General features: G+C 52.6%; 8 protein-coding genes across 8 annotated transcripts; 6 read left to right on the top strand and 2 right to left on the bottom strand.

The window, feature by feature from the left end:
* Positions 1-671: 671 nt before the first annotated feature.
* On the bottom strand, positions 672-2496 carry K489DRAFT_379899 (mitochondrial carrier). The gene is made up of 3 exons (XM_033604760.1): positions 1960-2496; positions 1784-1901; positions 672-1724 (listed from the first exon to the last, which is right to left on the bottom strand). Exons 1-3 carry the CDS (start codon positions 2112-2114, stop codon positions 975-977), a joined length of 1023 nt encoding a protein of 340 aa, XP_033460936.1. The 5' UTR covers positions 2115-2496; the 3' UTR covers positions 672-974.
* A 983-nt stretch (positions 2497-3479) lies between these two features.
* On the top strand, positions 3480-4421 carry K489DRAFT_317987 (glycosyltransferase family 8 protein; the record flags this gene model as incomplete). Its single annotated transcript, XM_033601278.1, has 1 exon — positions 3480-4421. One exon carries the CDS (start codon positions 3480-3482, stop codon positions 4419-4421), a length of 942 nt encoding a protein of 313 aa, XP_033460935.1.
* Positions 4422-5675: 1254 nt separating this feature from the next.
* K489DRAFT_210522 (ARF/SAR superfamily) lies at positions 5676-6816 on the top strand. The gene is made up of 3 exons (XM_033599651.1): positions 5676-5860; positions 5925-6227; positions 6344-6816. The coding sequence occupies exons 1-3, from the start codon at positions 5767-5769 to the stop codon at positions 6496-6498; spliced, it is 552 nt and encodes a 183-aa protein (XP_033460934.1). The 5' UTR covers positions 5676-5766; the 3' UTR covers positions 6499-6816.
* A 394-nt stretch (positions 6817-7210) lies between these two features.
* K489DRAFT_210502 (mannose-6-phosphate isomerase) lies at positions 7211-9146 on the bottom strand. The gene is made up of 5 exons (XM_033599650.1): positions 8924-9146; positions 8840-8860; positions 8689-8777; positions 7902-8634; positions 7211-7817 (listed from the first exon to the last, which is right to left on the bottom strand). Exons 1-5 carry the CDS (start codon positions 8952-8954, stop codon positions 7336-7338), a joined length of 1356 nt encoding a protein of 451 aa, XP_033460933.1. The 5' UTR covers positions 8955-9146; the 3' UTR covers positions 7211-7335.
* Positions 9147-10111: 965 nt separating this feature from the next.
* Positions 10112-11402, top strand: K489DRAFT_409682 (uncharacterized protein; the record flags this gene model as incomplete). The annotated part of the gene is made up of 2 exons (XM_033607619.1): positions 10112-10219; positions 10389-11402. The coding sequence occupies 2 exons, from the start codon at positions 10112-10114 to the stop codon at positions 11400-11402; spliced, it is 1122 nt and encodes a 373-aa protein (XP_033460932.1).
* A 252-nt stretch (positions 11403-11654) lies between these two features.
* On the top strand, positions 11655-13193 carry K489DRAFT_210480 (uncharacterized protein). The gene is made up of 2 exons (XM_033599649.1): positions 11655-12137; positions 12204-13193. Exons 1-2 carry the CDS (start codon positions 11906-11908, stop codon positions 12893-12895), a joined length of 924 nt encoding a protein of 307 aa, XP_033460931.1. The 5' UTR covers positions 11655-11905; the 3' UTR covers positions 12896-13193.
* A 56-nt stretch (positions 13194-13249) lies between these two features.
* Positions 13250-16524, top strand: K489DRAFT_210429 (uncharacterized protein). Its single transcript, XM_033599648.1, has 4 exons — positions 13250-15114; positions 15170-15769; positions 15866-16404; positions 16470-16524. Exons 1-3 carry the CDS (start codon positions 13485-13487, stop codon positions 16159-16161), a joined length of 2526 nt encoding a protein of 841 aa, XP_033460930.1. The 5' UTR covers positions 13250-13484; the 3' UTR covers positions 16162-16404; positions 16470-16524.
* On the top strand, positions 16204-17149 carry K489DRAFT_409679 (uncharacterized protein; the record flags this gene model as incomplete). Its single annotated transcript, XM_033607618.1, has 3 exons — positions 16204-16404; positions 16470-16527; positions 16587-17149. The coding sequence occupies 3 exons, from the start codon at positions 16204-16206 to the stop codon at positions 17147-17149; spliced, it is 822 nt and encodes a 273-aa protein (XP_033460929.1).
* Between the last annotated feature and the right edge of the window lie 270 nt (positions 17150-17419).

Raw genomic sequence — 17419 nt, 5'->3', positions numbered from 1 at the left:
GAGAGTCAATTTCCGAGAAGATACGGGAGATAACAATAAGTCGGAAGAGAATTCATATATAGAATAATGCGATTTGCTTCACCTCCAAAATCGGGCGTCTCACTTTATCTGATCGATCGACTGTAGCCCACAGTGTTTTCAAGGACACCTGATGTGGACAAGCAGACGAAGCAGGGTTGCTGTAGCGCATGGCACAGTCCGCGGGACTTCCCGGTCGCTGACCTGACTCAGCAGCGGAGATTCCGACATGATATCGTGAACCTCGCCGGCGGCAGCACTCGGCATCGCGCAAACCTCGATGAGACAAAACGATGCTGAAGGCAGCAATAGAGCGGACTCTCCGCAGCCCGCCGAGCCGAGCAACGCTGCGAGCTGATCAGAAATACACTCACACGTAGCGATTCACGAGATGACTAGGATTTTACACGAGGAAGGAATCGATCACAGCGACTGCAACACTCACCCGATTTCGATGTAGAGCGGTCGATCGAAGGGTAACATCCTAACCTACAGTGTAGATACAGCAAAGCAAATTCATATCGGTGTTGAAGAGTATTATCGATCAAAGTGTCCAATGCTGGCTCGTTACATAGGGTGGCTCGCGACGCCGGGAGGGACGTTAGTTCAGCATGAATGATGGTAATGATTACAGGAAATGATGATGTTGTTTTTCCACCCCAATTTTCAAAATGGCCTTCAAAGTGATATGTCTTGGAAGGATTGACGGTACTCTAATCATTCCGAAGAGTGAGATGTGCTCCGACCTTTTTCCTGCCTCCTCCCAGAGGCGTCATCCGGCACAGCAATTATGACGAAAGACGTTCCCCATGGTCAAGCTCAGTTCAGATGATGAAGAGAAAGAGAAATGGTTTCTGTCATACGTCCAATCTATATGCCCAACGCCAAATGCGCGAAAAACAAACAAACTGATGCAAGTGAGAAAAAAGAAAACCCGTCACGTTGTCGGGCCGTGCTTATTGCCTCACATCTTTATTATCACTCATCGTCCTCATCACACCCTCGAAAGCCACCAACGCCATGGCATTCGCCGGGAACGCCCGCAGGAAGCACGGCACGAAACCTCGCCAATAGCCCTTCCACCCCCTCTCACGGTACACCGCGGCGGCGGCATCCCTCCATCGCGGGAACTTCTGCTCGCCGGGCGTGAGAGGGTCGGTCATGATGCGCTGCTTGATGACGTCCGAGGGATAGGCGGTCAGCCAGAAGACCTGGGCGGAGAGGCCGCCGGCCCAGAAATTGATGGCGGGCGCGCTGAGGGATGTGTTCTTCTCGAAGTACCGCGTGAAGAGGTCGTAGCTGCCCCACCAGAAGCAGAAGAAGGTGCGGAAGATCAGCGTGGCGCCGAGGCCGTGGAAGAGACCCGGGATGCCGTGCTGTCGGAACAGTTTCTGTGTGCAGTCGACGGGGCCGGAATATGGACGGGTCTTCTTGTCGGCTTGGTATTGGATTTGGAGACGTGCTTTGACGTGTTCCACGGGCGCGGCGACGAAGGATACGGTCCAGCCGGCGAGGACACCGGCCATGGCGTGGCCGATGGTGGGGAGTTTCTTCTTTTCCTCATCGTTCAGCCACACCGCGGGATGGTTGGGCTGAGCGCGCATAGGTTGGAAAACATGTTCATTGAGAAGCTTGCGGTAGAAGGTCAGCGAACCCAGCATGACGCTGTCCATACACGCCCATCCGACCAGCGGAGGAGTTGCTCCCTGATGAGAAATGTCAGCATTTGACTCATCGATGAGCATGCGATGGCAGGGAGCGCTACCTTGTAGATGCCATTGACACCTTCCTTGCGGAGTGTCTGCAGTAGACAGTCGAGCGGACCCTTGAACTGATCATGTGTTGAAGTTTGAAGTCGGACTTTGATCGTGTCGAAGGGATGTCTTTTTGCAAGGATTAGATATTGCTGTGCGAATCTCGATTTCCGCCCGTACAACTTACCCGACAGTCAATTTGGTGATGCCGGAAAACACGCCAGCAACGAAGCCTTTGTAGTTGGCATCTTTCGGAGCGGCAGCGATGACTTCGCGATCGCGATGCGGCGGCGTTGTGGTCTTCACGGCGTTGATCGCGGCATCGCTCACCTTTGCTGACATCGGATTGCGGAACGTGTGTGAATAGTTTCCTTGCTCCTCAGCATGCTTCTCATGCACAGGGTGGAGCGAGACTGATGGATAATTTAACGCAACCTCTTTTGTAAAGATGTGAGATTGATGAATTGAAGATAAATTACTGGATGATGGGTCCTGAAATGTGCATATCACTCGTACTGTACGACTGCAGATGGATGCATGCGCCGTACCGCAGATGGACGGAATTAAGGACCGCAATGCCCGTGGCTTTCGTTCGATGAGGGCTTGATTTCAGGATGACTGATGATGATGATCATGTCCTGCCTGCAATTCTTTGCTGCACCGGACTGTCCTGTACTGGACCGGACTGTACAGAAATGGAGTGGATCTAGACAGACACGGGCCCGGCCAGCTCGAGGATTGTCCAGTGAGAAAGCTGGCCGCTGACCGATGGCTCGTTTCTAAAGTTGTCCAGGCGTCGGTCATGACGTGCATGATCCGTCGATTTTCGTTGACCAGCAGCAGCACACGATGCAGCACACGATGCAGCACACGATGCAGCACAGAGACGATCTTTTTTTCACCACCACGGTGTTTCTGGACGCGAAAAGTCGCGTGGATATACATCTGGATGTGAAGCTGTCTGTCTACACGTGAAACCGGACATCGCGATGGTTTTTTCCTCATCACATTTTACAGCACAGCAAATGCCCCTCTTGAACCGTCATCTATCGGCAGCCGTTGTCCGTCGGCGGAAATGCTGTGCGCTCTTCTATTTGTAAAAAAGAGGCGCCGAACAGAAAGGTAAACAAACCACCAGAACGCCGGTTGAACATGACGACAATCAGTGCGAACTCTTGTTTCGGCTGGGATCGTGAACAGACACATTTCGAGAGCATTTGATCTGGGGGAGCTGCCCGCTGCGGTGTCGGAGAGAATAGCCGTGAATTCTTCGTCTGGTGGGCACATGCCCTCTTCTTGCTTGCTTGCTTGCTTGCTTGCGTGCGTGCTGCGCGGTGGTCGTGGTGACTGCTCGGTCTGAGACAGGCGCCGGCCTTGTCCACTAGAGCTCTCGGGAGCTGAAAATGCTGGGAGCCTTGGAGCTTATTGGAGTAGCATGCGCAGGTAGCATGGATCTGTAATCATGGAATCCAGCAGCACAGTGGCAGATCGATTGATCGGTCTGCTGTCCGTGGTGAGCTAGATACAATACATTACATATAGTCGGCCTTGTCATCAAACAACGAAGCTCTTCGGTTCCTGCACGAATTGAGCCAACTATTTACGATCACGTCTTTGCTCGCCTGTGGTAGCCGTCAGTTCTGCTTCCTTTATACATCACAGTGCATCAGTGTTTGTTCTTCGCCTTTCATATCATAGCAAATCAAGATGGCGTCGGACGGAGATGCTACCACCAAGCCCAAGGTGTGGACGACCTTGATCACCAACACCGCATACCTCTCCGGTCTCCTCACGCTGGATGCATCACTCAAGTTTGCAGGATCGAAATATCCTCTGGTCGCCTTGTACACCGACACCTTCCCAGCTGAGGGACATGCTGCGCTGGATGCCCGGAACATTCCCAAGAAGCGGGTCGAATACCTACTCCCCAAGATGCAGAAAGACTTCAGCAGCGACCCTCGCTTCTACGACTGCTGGTCTAAACTGACGCCCTTTAACCTGACCGAGTACGAACGTGTGGTGCAACTCGACAGCGACATGCTGGTCCTCCAGAACATGGACGAGCTCATGGATGTTCCTCTCGACCCGGCCTCCGCAGCCGGCACCGGCCCTCGCGTGTTTGCTGCCAGCCACGCATGCGTCTGCAACCCGCTCAAGAAACCTCACTACCCGGCCGACTGGACTCCCGCAAACTGCGCCTTCACCACCCAGCATGACACGCCGGACGCAGCACAGGAGAACGGCGCGCACTCGGCCACCGGTCTCGGCATGCCCAACGGCGGTCTACAAGTCGTCGTGCCCAGCGCGGCCGTATACGATCTGATCCTCGCACGTCTCCAGGACGAGACCATCATGCAGTACGACTTTGCCGACCAGAGTCTGCTCGGCGACGTCTTCCACGGCCGCTGGGTGGCGCTGCCGTACACGTACAACGCCCTCAAGACGCTGCGCTGGAAAGGCGTGCATGACCCCATCTGGCGCGACGAGCGGGTGAAGAATGTCCACTATATCCTCTCCCCAAAACCGTGGGATGAGTCTGAGGCGGATCGGAAGAAGGATGGTCGGGATGGCAGTCATCAGTGGTGGTGGGATTTCAACGATCGCCGGTTAGCGCAGGAGAAGGCTAAGGGAATTGAGGATGAGTTTTGATCACGGCCAGAATATTTGGATCTACATATGAGGGGTGTACTGTAGAAGGCACAGGAGTTGAGGGGTTCTGGTAACTGTAGCTCCGGCTTGGGTAGAGCGCCGAGTACCACGGACAGTAAATCTGAGTCAGATTCAATCCCTTTGAGCATGAGGCCTCTACAAGTCCCTGAACGGCATGCTCTATTCTCGAGGGCCACGGACCGCTCTCATCTTTGCACGAATTTATTGTGATATTGTCCCGGGCTCGTAGGTCGATTTGAGTAAGAGGAAGCATATCTGCCCTGCCAGCACATTGCGAAGTTTCTCCGCGCGCTGGAATGCATTCCTGTTCCTTTCCGATTTCGGTGCAACATGGCGCTCCAAATGATTTTCGAAATTACAGTGCCCTCGGAACCATTATCGCAGGTCCGTGTCTATTCGTGGCGATGTTGCAGTCACTGGCTTGGACGACTGATGTTGCCCGCGCCGATTCGGCCGCGAGTGCCTCACGATTGAGGGGAGGCATTAGGTAAAGATGTGATCCACCTTTATTTTTTGGTGGTCAGGGTCAGATCATCCTGGCGAATTCCAGAGCATTGCAGACAGGGCCCTGTTGTATGCACGACATGCACTACGTGAAACTACTGTCGGAGCAAGATAAGCTTCTTCGTCCTGTTGTAGTGATGAAAATGACCCCAGTGGGCTTCTGTGTACCCATATCCATCAATAATTGTATGAACAGGGGGGTTTTCAACAGGGTCTGAACCAAGAAACATCGACGTATTAGGTCTCCTCGTGGGAAATGACAACAAGTGCCACACCATCTGGGCAGCACAAGCAGTGTGTTCACTGTGGTATCCCTTAGGAGTTACATATGTGCTTGGAATGTTACATCTCCCGAGATATCGGTCAGGGCGGACAGCAATAAAGAAATTGCTCTTCATACCTGGGTACGTAATAATTCTCCGCGTGCTGTATTGGAAATTTCCCACGAGCCAAATTAATTGTGCATACCTAGGTACAGTAATAACGGAAACCTGACTCGCGTCGCTGTCGTTCCTCCTCCTATCTCCAGTCCAGTTCCAGTCCCAGTCCTAGTCCAGTCCAGCACGGCAGCCCTGAACCTCTCCACCCTGCGTCTTTTCCCAATCCCGAAACCCTTCTCCGCCCGGACCATCCTCATCGTCCTTATCGAAAGATCACTGCAATCCACCCATCACAATAACTCACACACCTTGGTTTTCATACCAAACCCCAGACACAGTATCATCGCCCCTACCGCCTTGACGCCACGAAGGACTTTCGCGCTGTCCTATACCCAGAACTCATAAAAAGGAGTATCTGTTGATACTACACCGCCGCAACAATGGGTGGCTCAATCTCTAAGATGATGAACAAGATCTTCGGATCAAAGGAAATGCGCCTGCTCATGTTGGGACTCGACGCTGCTGGCAAGACGAGTATGTCCGACGGCTCTGCGATAAATCGCGCATTTTCACTGACCACGCTCCTTTTTTTTCACAGCCATCCTCTACAAGCTTAAGCTCGACACCGATGTGACCACCATCCCGACCGTCGGATTCAACGTCGAGACCGTCACCTACAAGAACACCAAGTTCAACGTCTGGGATGTCGGTGGACAGGACAAGATTCGACCTCTCTGGCGCCACTATTTCTCCGGCACCCAGGGCCTCATCTTCGTGATTGACAGCAACGATCGCGACCGAATTGAGGAGGCGCGAAATGAGTTGGCTCGTATCATTCAGGATCGTGAAATGAAGGATGCTTTGTTGCTTGTGTTCGCCAACAAGCAGGATATCGCAGGAGGTGAGTGAATGAGTGAATGGTCGGGGACACGAGGGACAAGAGGCGGTGGAATTTGTGGTAGCCAGCGCCCTGAGTTTGATGGAACATTGTACTGACCTTGTCTTCACTTATTATAGCGATGAGACCCCAAGAAGTCTCCGATGCGCTGGACCTCTCACGGATAGCTAAGGACCACACCTGGAAGGTCGAACCCAGCTGTGCCACCACTGGTGAGGGTATCTTCGAGGGTCTCTCCTGGTTGAGCAGCAACGTCAAGATTCCCGCCAAGTGAGCATCGACGCCATGACCACTGACTCATTCCCGAACCGACTGCTGCTCCTACCTTGCGCCTTAACTCCCCTTTCAAGGAAGCGACTGCTCTGAGACTACCGTCATGAGCGTCTCATTCAACTGGCGCTCCGTCGGCGTAGCAAAGCGGTCGCCACGAGCGCGTGCCAGCCGGCGTCTCATCACGCCCCACCAACCACTTCAGTATCAGGATACCCCTCTGCAATTTTCTTCTTCTGCGTCGACTTGACGATCGCCTGGCGCGATTCTGATGGTCACTTTTGGCCCGACTACCCCTCTACTAATAATCTGCACCATGTTTTTTTGATCGTTCATGTTTCGAGCAGTGTCTATCGTGTCATGTCCTACCTGTCATTCGTCGGGCGGCTATGGCAGTTTCGTGCGCGCGCGGGCGCAGGCCAGGCAATTTCGGCGACCGCGACGCATCGACACGGGTTGCACGCGTCCGTGGCTTACGCTCGTCACGTATGCCCCGTCCGGCGATGCTGCAGGGAGAAGCCAGCCGTTCCAAGAGGCGAATCCTTCGAGATTCATGGCTTGAACTCTATGTCTGAAACTACTGTACCATAGGAGCGCACATACTTGAGTAGACGAGAAAATGAATCACTCTTCATCATTATGGCCCAGCGTGATAAGTTTGCACTTGATGTCCCTGGCGCAGCCGCCAGTGGCCACGCGAGTAATATCGCTGAGAGTGCTATGAAAGCGCATGTGTCCAAATTGCCGCTCGTCCTCACAACCCTGTGCACGTCATGGTTACAACACGGTTGGGGATCGTGCCTATCATTGAACGTCTACAATCCCGGTAAGAAACTAGCATTCAAAGCGAGCTCTTCCGCGCCTCTCCCTCCTCCAGCTGACAGAATGCTTTGAACGTCACCAGCGGCTCCGACCCGGTGCTCTCCACCACCAACTCCGCCGTCGCTCCCACAAAGAACACGAACCCTTCGCTGATCTCCTCCGTCTTCGGACCGACGCTGATACGACCACGGCCCTGAGTGCACAGCAGGATCGACGGGCCCTCGATGGGGTTGAAAGTGGCCTTGGCACCCTCGGCGTTGAGGTCGGTCTTGACGACGCTGAATTCGTCGATCGGTGGGTCGTAGAGCGTCGTGCCGGAGTGGCTGGTGTAGGCTTTCGTGTTGAGCTTCACGAAGGCGTAATCGCTCGGCGACATCTTCTGCTCGGAGATGGGCGCGTACGAGTAGGTTAAGGTGTCGGTTAAGGTGGCGACGTCTTTGAACTTCGGGGTGAAGCCGGCGCGGATGACGTTGTCGCTGGAGGCCATGCATTCGATGATTTCTGATCGGAACGATCAGTCATTGTCGCCTGTGACCTACATTCTTTGTTTTGGAGATCATGTTGAGATAAAAACGGTGTACTTACCACCAGAGAGATATGCGTGAATGTCATCGGCCTTCAAAAACATGGCCTCGCCGACCTCGAGCTTGACGTAGTTGAGGAAGAAAGTGACAAAGAGTCCAATGTCGTTTGGAAATTGTCCGTCGAGGCGGATCATCAAATCAGCGAGCTCCTGGCCGTCGTTTGAAGGACCGCCTTCGCCAGCGAATTTGGTGCCTTCTTCTTTCGCCTGCTTAATCAACGCAGGGGCGGCCTTGTCGATGTCTTCTTGTGAGGACTTCATCAGCGAGGTGAACGCACTCTGAAGTGCCTTCTTGTTTTCTTGTGTTTTGCCGGCATCTTCGGTTGTCTCCTGGCCCTGCACGGTTTGCTCAAATTTGCTGGCAGCCTCCTCGCCAACAAGCTGTCGTAGGGTTGGGACATTCTGCAAGAAGTGAACAATCTCGTTGAGAGGACGGAAACCACAAAGCCCATCGAACGGGGTGATTGCGATGGTCATCTCAGGCTTGTGGTTGTCATCGGGATAGTGCTTAGGATCTTTGGCATGTAGCTGCTCAGCCAGCTTCTTGTTCGGGTGTGCTTGGATCGACAACGCTTTGTTGATGCTCAACACCTTGAACAGGAAAGGGAGTCTCTGCTCGAAGCGCTTGGAAATAGATTCTGACAGCAATGCCTGGTTGTCTTGAACCAGGTCAAGTAGGGTGCGTCCAGTAGCGACATCCTTGGAAGGATTCGAGGGATGCGTTCCCATCCACAACTAGACATTGTCAGGATCCATAGTCCAGATGTCTGTAGCAATATTTGCACTGACCTCTGCGTATGGTTTGTCGTCTTGAATCGTAAAGTCGGAAGCTGTTGCGGCGGCGAATCGTGCAGCAGAAGATTTGCTGCCCACCTTGCCTGTTGATCGATTAATCTCACAAGCCCATTGATCCGCAAACGAGTTCCTCTCCTGTACTGACCCCATTCGTAGCTGTTGCATCCTTTACGTGACTGTCAGTATTGAGACCTACAGATATGTCACAGGCGTTTTGGCACTCGCTCACCGCATTGAAGACGCAGAAGTGGGACCTGCATTTTGAAAAGTCTTGGGTCGATCGGTCGAAATGCTGCGAAATGACAACCAGAATGGAGGATTTTACTGGCTATGAAGTGAGTTTGCGGATAAAGGCTGTTTTGTACAGCGATTGCTGGAGTCGAAGTGTTCTGCAAACTAAATCAGGTTTGTACGCCACGTAAAAGTACACAATTGTGAGCTTTTGGAGCAGACAACAACGATCAATGTCTTGACCAGCAATCTCCAGTCTCGAATGTCGCGTACTACTGCACGTCAAGGTGGACCCTTGAACAGCCCCTCATTGACGATGCTTAACTCGGCCCCGGGAGACAAAGGATCGGTGAACATTCCGCCGAAATACGACCAAATTCGCCGCCGCTGGCCGCTTGTCGCTGTTTTGCCCGCATGAACTCCGCCTTTTCGACCGCGCACGATGCATCAAGGCCGTTCATGATTTGCTTCATCGTGGTTCGCTTGTTCACGTCTCGTCCATTCTACCCCACAGGTGTATCGAGGTTTGTACTGCATAAAAGCCTGAAGTGGAATAATCACCAAATCACATGCCCGTCGGTAACGGAAGTGGCGCCGCTGATGGAATTCCATTCATTTTACTTGATGACAAGGGTAATTCATCGGTGGATTGCTGTACTGTACCAATCTTAGGCACAAGGTGTAGTGGTTACCCTATCATGGGCTGAGCATTGGAGGGTGATGGAGAACGATGTGAAGTGATATTGATGATAAAATATACAGTTGAATGATTAAATAACAATTTTGAAGCGCGCAAATCGAATGAACCTCATCATCGACCTGATGTAAATATCGACGAGCCAATATACCGTGCCAAGCATTCATCAGCCCTACTATCTCGGAACAACAACAACAATAATAAACACAATTATCTTGAATCTGCATGCACGTGAGCCTCATGGCCCGCATTGCATGAAGTGTTCCCAGGGCATGTCTCTGGCGCTTTCACTTGGTGCAAATTGGTCCCGTGGCAAGACGGAACGCATTCAACGTCTTTAGCTGCATCGATCGGCTGTTTGCGATTCTGCATCCCTAATTCTTAAGTGAATTCAGGGCATCAAGTTGAACGACTTCAATCGCCACAAAGCCTGCGGCCTTTGTCGCTCAGCCGTGCAAGCTTCCACCAAGCCTCAAGACTGTTCGAACCATGTCGGCGCGAAGCCGTGGAAGGGCCAATCCTAACCAGGACGCCGATGAGGAGCGGCGTCTGTGGAAGGAGATCAAGGACAAAGCCAGCGATGTCGACAGCATGTTTGTAAGTCATTTTCGAGCAGTTCGACTAGGCATTATCTCAGCGACCTCGTTGCATCATTCACTCTGTCAACATGACGAATTATGCTTTGTCCGACCCTATTGCGAGCTTGCATAGACCGCATGACATTCGGATTTTCGCAGCCTCGGGACAATTACTGATTGTCTGACAGTTACGCTCGAATGAGATAGGTGCCGAGATCCTAGAAGTGGAAAGCCAACAGGCAGCGCTCATAGAAGCCGGCAAACTCAGTGATATAGCTTTAGACGAGCGACTGGAAAAGCTCTATCGCGATAACGTCAAGCTCTGCGAAGACGTTCAGCATATCATTGAAGGCAAATCAAATGACACGAATCTGCTCGATAGCATCACCATTCTGGCCGGATTGCGGGAGGCCTCCGAAGAGTCCGCCGCACAGATGCAATCAAGTCAAGGACAGCGGATGGGAAACGGAAAACTCTCACGAGCGCCCAAGAAGGTTAACAACAAACCCGCCGCCGCTACTGTCGCCGTAGCGCTATCCACTGAAGATGGCGATGACGCGTCTGCAGCAGCATCGCCTCGGGTCAACCTTGGCAGCCAAGCGAATCGACTAGGCGTGAAGGATAAGACTTCTCGCTCTGGGAGTATCGCAACCACGCGGGAAGCGTCCGTGAAGATTGAAGATGGCGCCGAGTCGGTAGCGAGCAGTACCGATGGGGTTTCAGTAGCAGCCAGTTCGTCCAAAACCTCCCTGGGCAACCGCCCGTCTAACCGTCTCGTTCTGAGGCTTGGTGAAAAGGTCTTCTGTAGACACGATCCTAAGAGTTTCGACAGCAAGAAGAAAGAGCAACCCGAAGGTGAAGGAATACTATGCAAAGTTACCAACGTCATAGGAGAGGGCAAACAACGCCGATATGAAGTACAAGACGTCGACAATGGAGATGCTTCGCCGCCACAACGGGCTTCTGTGCAACAGTTGATTCAGATACCGGAAAGCAACAAAGGTTTGGGCGATCTAACTAAGGGTAAGCACGTCCTCGCCCAATATCCGGATACGACAACGTTCTACAAAGCCGAGGTTTTCGAAGCGTGGAAGGCCAAGGAGGCAGGGAATACCGAGAAAGGAGAGTGGGTACGACTAAATTTTGAAGATGACGGTTCGCCTCGAGAGGTCGAGCGAAGATTCGTCTTGTCAGAAAAGTGACCCCGTCGCACAATTTGTGTTTGATCGATATATCGCGTCTGCCCTCAGCATGCGTCGAAGGCGAGCCGCGTTACCTCTTCGCTCGATATCAGTTCAGAGGCTGAAGGAAAATTGCGTTTGTCCATTTCTCCCCCAAGCCCGAGCAGATATCATAGACCGTTAAGGGACCTTCACTGTCCGTCAGTGGGTGGTATCCGCGCAGCGTGTTGTGCCTGCACAGTTTGGGCGCCATTCGTTATCACCGGAGAATATCGTGCGCAGGCACCAAGCAGGTGCGACTTGAGGTGTGTTCATTCGAAGGATGGGCAGGTGTAAACAAAATTTGAATTCATCGTGCCTAAATCGAATCCGAGATCAGAGTTCATCAGATCGCACACGCATACATAACAGGCTTGTTCCTTTCCATCATCGTAATTCACTGCAAGCAGTTTATTCAATACATCTACCGCAACAGAGATCTCGAGCTGTCGGAGCTATCGTCACGATCATTAGTGAGCAAGAATATGGCGAATACGACCTCACAGGATACGCCTAAGACGCAGAATTCCCATTCAACATCTTCTGCTGCTTCACAGTCTTCCCTTTCGAACATGCGCCGCTCGTCATTCGAACATCGCCCGACATTGCAAGACTTGGAGCCATTCGAGCCGTTACGACGCTATAGAAGTATGGGTGATGGTCTCAGACGACCTTCTCTTGGTAATCGTATCTCGCAATATTTCCACTCATTGCCTGGTATCTCTCTCCATATCTTGCTGACAGCCGGTGTATTATGGCAAGATACTGAGCTGACATGGACAGGCTTACGACGTGCCAGCGTTACACCCCAACCGCCCGCTCCTCCACTTTCGCTTAGTGCGTCAAACACTATGCAAGAACGATCACGATATGTTGCGGACAGGGAGCGTAGAAATCATGCGGATAATACTCCTCACAGCCCACCAGAGCCCCCGGGCAACCGGATCCAGCCAATATATCTCGACGGATCGGAGAGTCCACCTACAGAGCCACTCGGCCCTCATGGCGCAAGTACGGTTCGTTTCCATCCCTCCACACAGGTGGGCACATTCCTGCGGGACTCTCCACCATGTTCCCAGCATATATATCGCATTCGCATGCTGCCATATCCAGCGCGCGATCATCCCGATCCACGGCTTGCAGACTACCAGAGACACATGGGGCCATTAGTGCCGCAACAGGCCAGCATTTCTTTATCGTCGCTCTCGACTAGAAACAACCCCATCTTGAGGTCGCGAATGCCTGCCTCTTGGGGACCTTTGAACTTACTGGGAGACGGTGGAGAAAGTGAAGACGTTGCGCGGTTGCCGACAGGCCTGGAACAGCGGCTGCGCCTCGATAGTCTGGGACAAGCACCCGATGCGGTCAAAGAGCAAGACACCGAAAGCAGCGACTCCGACGTATACGATGAGGATGCTGTCGAGTATTGTGAGCGCCCAGTTCGTGTGCGTCCGACGCATAATGCTCGTATGTAGGGAGGTAACATGCAAAGAATTGCGTTGGATGAGTGACGCTGACATTGGGAAATGCATCATAGCTTCTTCGCCTACTGTCAATACTGTTTACACAGATATCTCACACTTAGATCCCAAAGCTCTCCTGACGGCAAACCAGAGGTCAGAGGGCCTATTCGGAACATTACGATACTGGCTGGACATCATCGGAGACGAAATGATGCCAAGCCTTGATAATATATCGCGGGCAGAGGATGAATGCGCTTCAGTGCCTCAGCATCGAGCAAGCATGCCAGATGCTGAACCTATTCACCCTACACCCATCTCAGACACTGTGGAAGAGGTTTCGAACACTCTAAACCTGAAGCCTCGTGTCAAGAGCTTACCTCGACGAGACTCAGCTGTGGGCCTTTAGGATAGGCCTTTGCAAAACACAACGCCGACGCCCAGGTTTGTGGTCAGGAGACCAAAACTGCAGAGACCTGATAATGTGCTATCTTCGACAGAAGCTAGCGATCGATCTCCTTTGTCGCAGAGACTCTTCCAGACAAATTTCCCACAATTAGACAACGACCGGATTGAAGATATTTCGAGTCAAGACTGCACGGTCATGTCGGCATCTATACCAGGTGTGCTCAATCCAGTCCAATTCCTCTGCGGGCCTTCATATCTACCCTTCAGGCATTTGTCTTGCGATCATGGGGCAATCGCTTGCAACCATCTCGACATATCTCCAGATGTCCTTCACAATGAGGTTCAACCCTTGGTTGGGCAGCATAAGGACGACAAGATATCGTTCGGCAACGCCCTGGCCATCGATTACAATACACTTGCTTTGTCCTCTGCCCCTATGCCGTCGATTGAAACTCAGAAGCAGCAAGATTCCGCTCCGCCTTCAGCCTATTCTGAACAGGCGCCGTCGAGAGGTCCAAAAGATGAGACCATCAGCCAGGGGAAGAAGCCTATCTTGAGCCAGTATTATGACATACAACATAGAAAAGAAGGCCAACAAGATAATGTTGCTAATGACGAATCGGATGTCAAGAACGCGTGGTATCTACCATATAAGCATGAACCGGACTGGAGTGCATTGAAGACGCCTCAAGTCATCTCTAAGGTGATGAAGTTGCTTGATCTGACCCGAGAGACGAGCGCGATTGCGCAGCGAGCTGGAACCATCGCACAACAAGAAGATTTGTTCAGTACGTCTAGTACCAGCGACAGCCATCTTGAGCGAGACGACGAAGGGGTGGCTCCCGATGAAGATGTACTGCAATCGCCTGGTGAACTCTATGCCGATGATGATAAAGTGTCTGCGCCAACAAAACACGCGGTCTCTAATTATTCAGCTAATCATTGTTTCGAACCCATCCCACTTGGGCCTCGACCAACACCAGTGGGCTTGCATCCTCAACCCAAAGACGAGGACGAGGATGTGTATCAAGAATTATCGAGCACAAAAGGCAATGACGCTGCTGTGTCTCTTGCTCAAGGCAAAAAACGAGACTCGACCTACTCTGAAGACACGCTTCCTATTCCGCCAGTTCCGCCACGTCCGGCAACTCGAAGGTTGTCGGCCAAGAAAGAGAATATCGTCTCATTCGCACCCTCCTCTCCGTCGTCATCATTTAGTGACGGCAGTAAAAAGTCTCTCCGCTTCAACCTTGACAGTAAGGCCAAGTCCTGGCGGCCTTCAATCTCCAAGGCGACTGCTGGTGTAGGCTTTCACGCCGACAACGTCTTCAAGAATGGTGGTCTCCGAAATGCACCCAGCTCGCTTAAAATGACACCTCTTGCATTACCCGGCGAGACGGTCGACGATGCTATCAAGCGAATATCCACCTTGCAGATACCAAAGCGGCCTACATCAAAGGATCTCCTGAGACAGGAAATGACACGATCCAAATCAGCACTCTTAACCAGCAGACAGGATGGCCTTGCTGGTATTCCATCGCCAATAATGTCTCCATTCTCATTCGAATTTCCTCGGAAGCCTGATGCCCGGTCCGTTTCGCCGGTACAAGCTGAGGAACTTTCACCACGCCAAAATGACGAGAAATCAGCTGGCACCTTCAGCTCTTACTCATCCTTTACAGGTGAACGACTCGAATCGACGAGTGCTTCGCGCAAACACTCAAGCCCAGATGGCGATGCAGCTCCACCACCAAAACGATCGGGTAGCGTTTACAAGCATCGGCGCATCGACGGTATCACGATGAACCGGGAAGAATCGAAGCTTTGTAAGTCTATCTCAGTACCATGTGTAAACTCACTGGACGCTTACACTTCAAGTAGGGGCCAACTATACCAACAGAACATTGCCGCCAGCATTACCATCGGCAGCCGAGGAGTCATATTTCGGACCTACATCACATGGTTCAGATTTCCTGTTATACGAAGAGGCCTGCATTAACGTCGAGCCCCGATCACTGTTCTCTCACGGTGATACATTCAAAGATCTTGTGTCGACTTCTGAAGCGAGGATGGCGGCAGAAGATATATTCGTGGAGCCTGGATCCAAATGCATCGAGCGTGAGAATCACCAGACCGCCGCAAAGTCAACACTGAGAGACAGCCCAAGCATGCCATCTCTAGGACCTAGCACTCCACGACAAAGCGATCATACCGTGTATCGCAAACGACGCGCCCCTACCAATGATATTGCCACAGTCGTCGATGAGTATAAGCATTACCTTCGCGAGTCACAAAGGTTGGGTCGGGATGCGACTGAATTACTGACAATGTCTGAGCGTGACGAGGGCATAATTCGATCGATGATGGGAGGACCAGATGCAGGTTGGTTCCAACCAGGCACAGCAACGTGGTTGACGAACGAGGGACAGAAGATTGGAGGCGCGTTAGAAGAGGCCCGTCAAGCGCGAGAAGCGGCAGAAGGTAAGTGCAACCTTTCGGGCTGCGCTGCCCGGCGCGTCCCGTTGGCGTGTGCTGTCGAAACGCCGCTTGCTAACCACGAACCCTCGACTTTATTAGACCACGAACAGCAGACGCGCCTCGAAGAATGGTTTGCAGCACAATTGGACAAAGCGCCGTCTGAATGCGATATTCCTGCACATTTACGTCCACCACCAGGCACTGAAATCAACGAATATTTACGTATTGGACGAAAAACCTCTGCAAGTGATCAGACGCGTAGTCGAAGCAGCTCTCCCGAGACAGTGATTGGCATCAGCGAGCCTTCCTTGCGACCCACACAGCGTAGCCCTGAGCAGTGCTCGGTCGTCGCTGCAAACGATCGTCCAGAGCCAGCGTCTGGGAATTCTGGATAAAAGAGTCGTATTGGAACAACTCCTGGCCTCCCCGTCGGGACAATGGCGAATCAGAATGGCATGGTTGGTCAGAATGCCGCCGGATACAATGCCTTGTCTGGGCAGGGTGCGATCCCAGCCGGGCACTTCAGCGACATGCAGCATCTCGATAGGAATATGGACGCATTGAGCATTGCGGTTCAAGAAAACAGAGCCGAGTGGCAGCTTATAGAGGAGCTATTGCTGCGGGCTTCAAGGATACAAGTACGATCATTGCTCAGTAGCTAGAACCTCACACGTAGCCAACACATCACTCATTCGTTTGCCAGGGTAGAGTTCCTCGAGATGATTCACCACATTTGACCAATGGCGTCCACCCAGATCCACGTATGCTTGCCTCCACCGTGGAGTGACCTATTGTCGTCATGACTGACCATCCGAAGCAGCCGATGTTCCAAACGTGGACCACCTGCAGCCTACGGTAGAACAACTCCAGACCGAACTGGCCGCCGTCACTGCCCGCGCCGAAGTCGAGAAGGCCGAACGCGACCACATCATCGAGGAATATATGAACGCCTTCAACTCCATCACTCCCGCCATCCACGAATACCGCTACGGCTATCGTACATTCATGCATAACACCCTCGCTCACTACAACAAGCTCCTCGAACAGGCGCGCGAGGAGACGCTCAACGCCCGCCTCGAGAACCAAGCCTGGCAAGCCGGCCTCAAGCGTCTCAGCGAGGGTCTTCGCGCTGCGAGCCAGGCACGCGACGAGGAGGGCATGCCGTGGAAACGCCGCATCGCGGCCCTGAAGGAGGAGAACCGGATACTCCGCGCAAGAGTTGGATGGGATCCGCCCGTCGACAGCGACGACGAGGACGATGAGGCTGCTGGTGCGGGCGATCGTGTACCGGCGGGGGCGGCGGCGGCGAGAATGCCGGAGACGAGAGGCCGGTCGACACAGGCGACGCAGCTGCCTGTGAGTGCGTCGGAACTTCAGCTGTGAGTGGCAATTGTTTCATAGCTATGAGCATTCCTCAGCGGCCATATGTTGCTCTTCAGGAACGTCACTTGGTGGTGCAGGAACTAGTGCAGCTGAAAGCGGACATCACGGATGGCCCCTTGCTCTGACTAGGCTGTCCAGGGGGCGGACAAAAGAAGGCATTGCAATACGGGATTGGGACGACATCGCTGAATCAGAAACCGAGACGAACGTGTACATCAGAGCTACAAGGAATCGAGTTGAGCATCATCGCTTTACGATTTTTGGTTGCGT

Source organism: Dissoconium aciculare (assembly GCF_010015565.1).
Source record: "Dissoconium aciculare CBS 342.82 unplaced genomic scaffold K489scaffold_5, whole genome shotgun sequence".
Classification (NCBI taxonomy): Eukaryota; Fungi; Ascomycota; class Dothideomycetes; order Mycosphaerellales; family Dissoconiaceae; genus Dissoconium; species Dissoconium aciculare.
The sequence above is the reverse complement of the archived record's forward strand: the minus strand, read 5'-3'. Positions and strand labels throughout refer to the sequence as shown.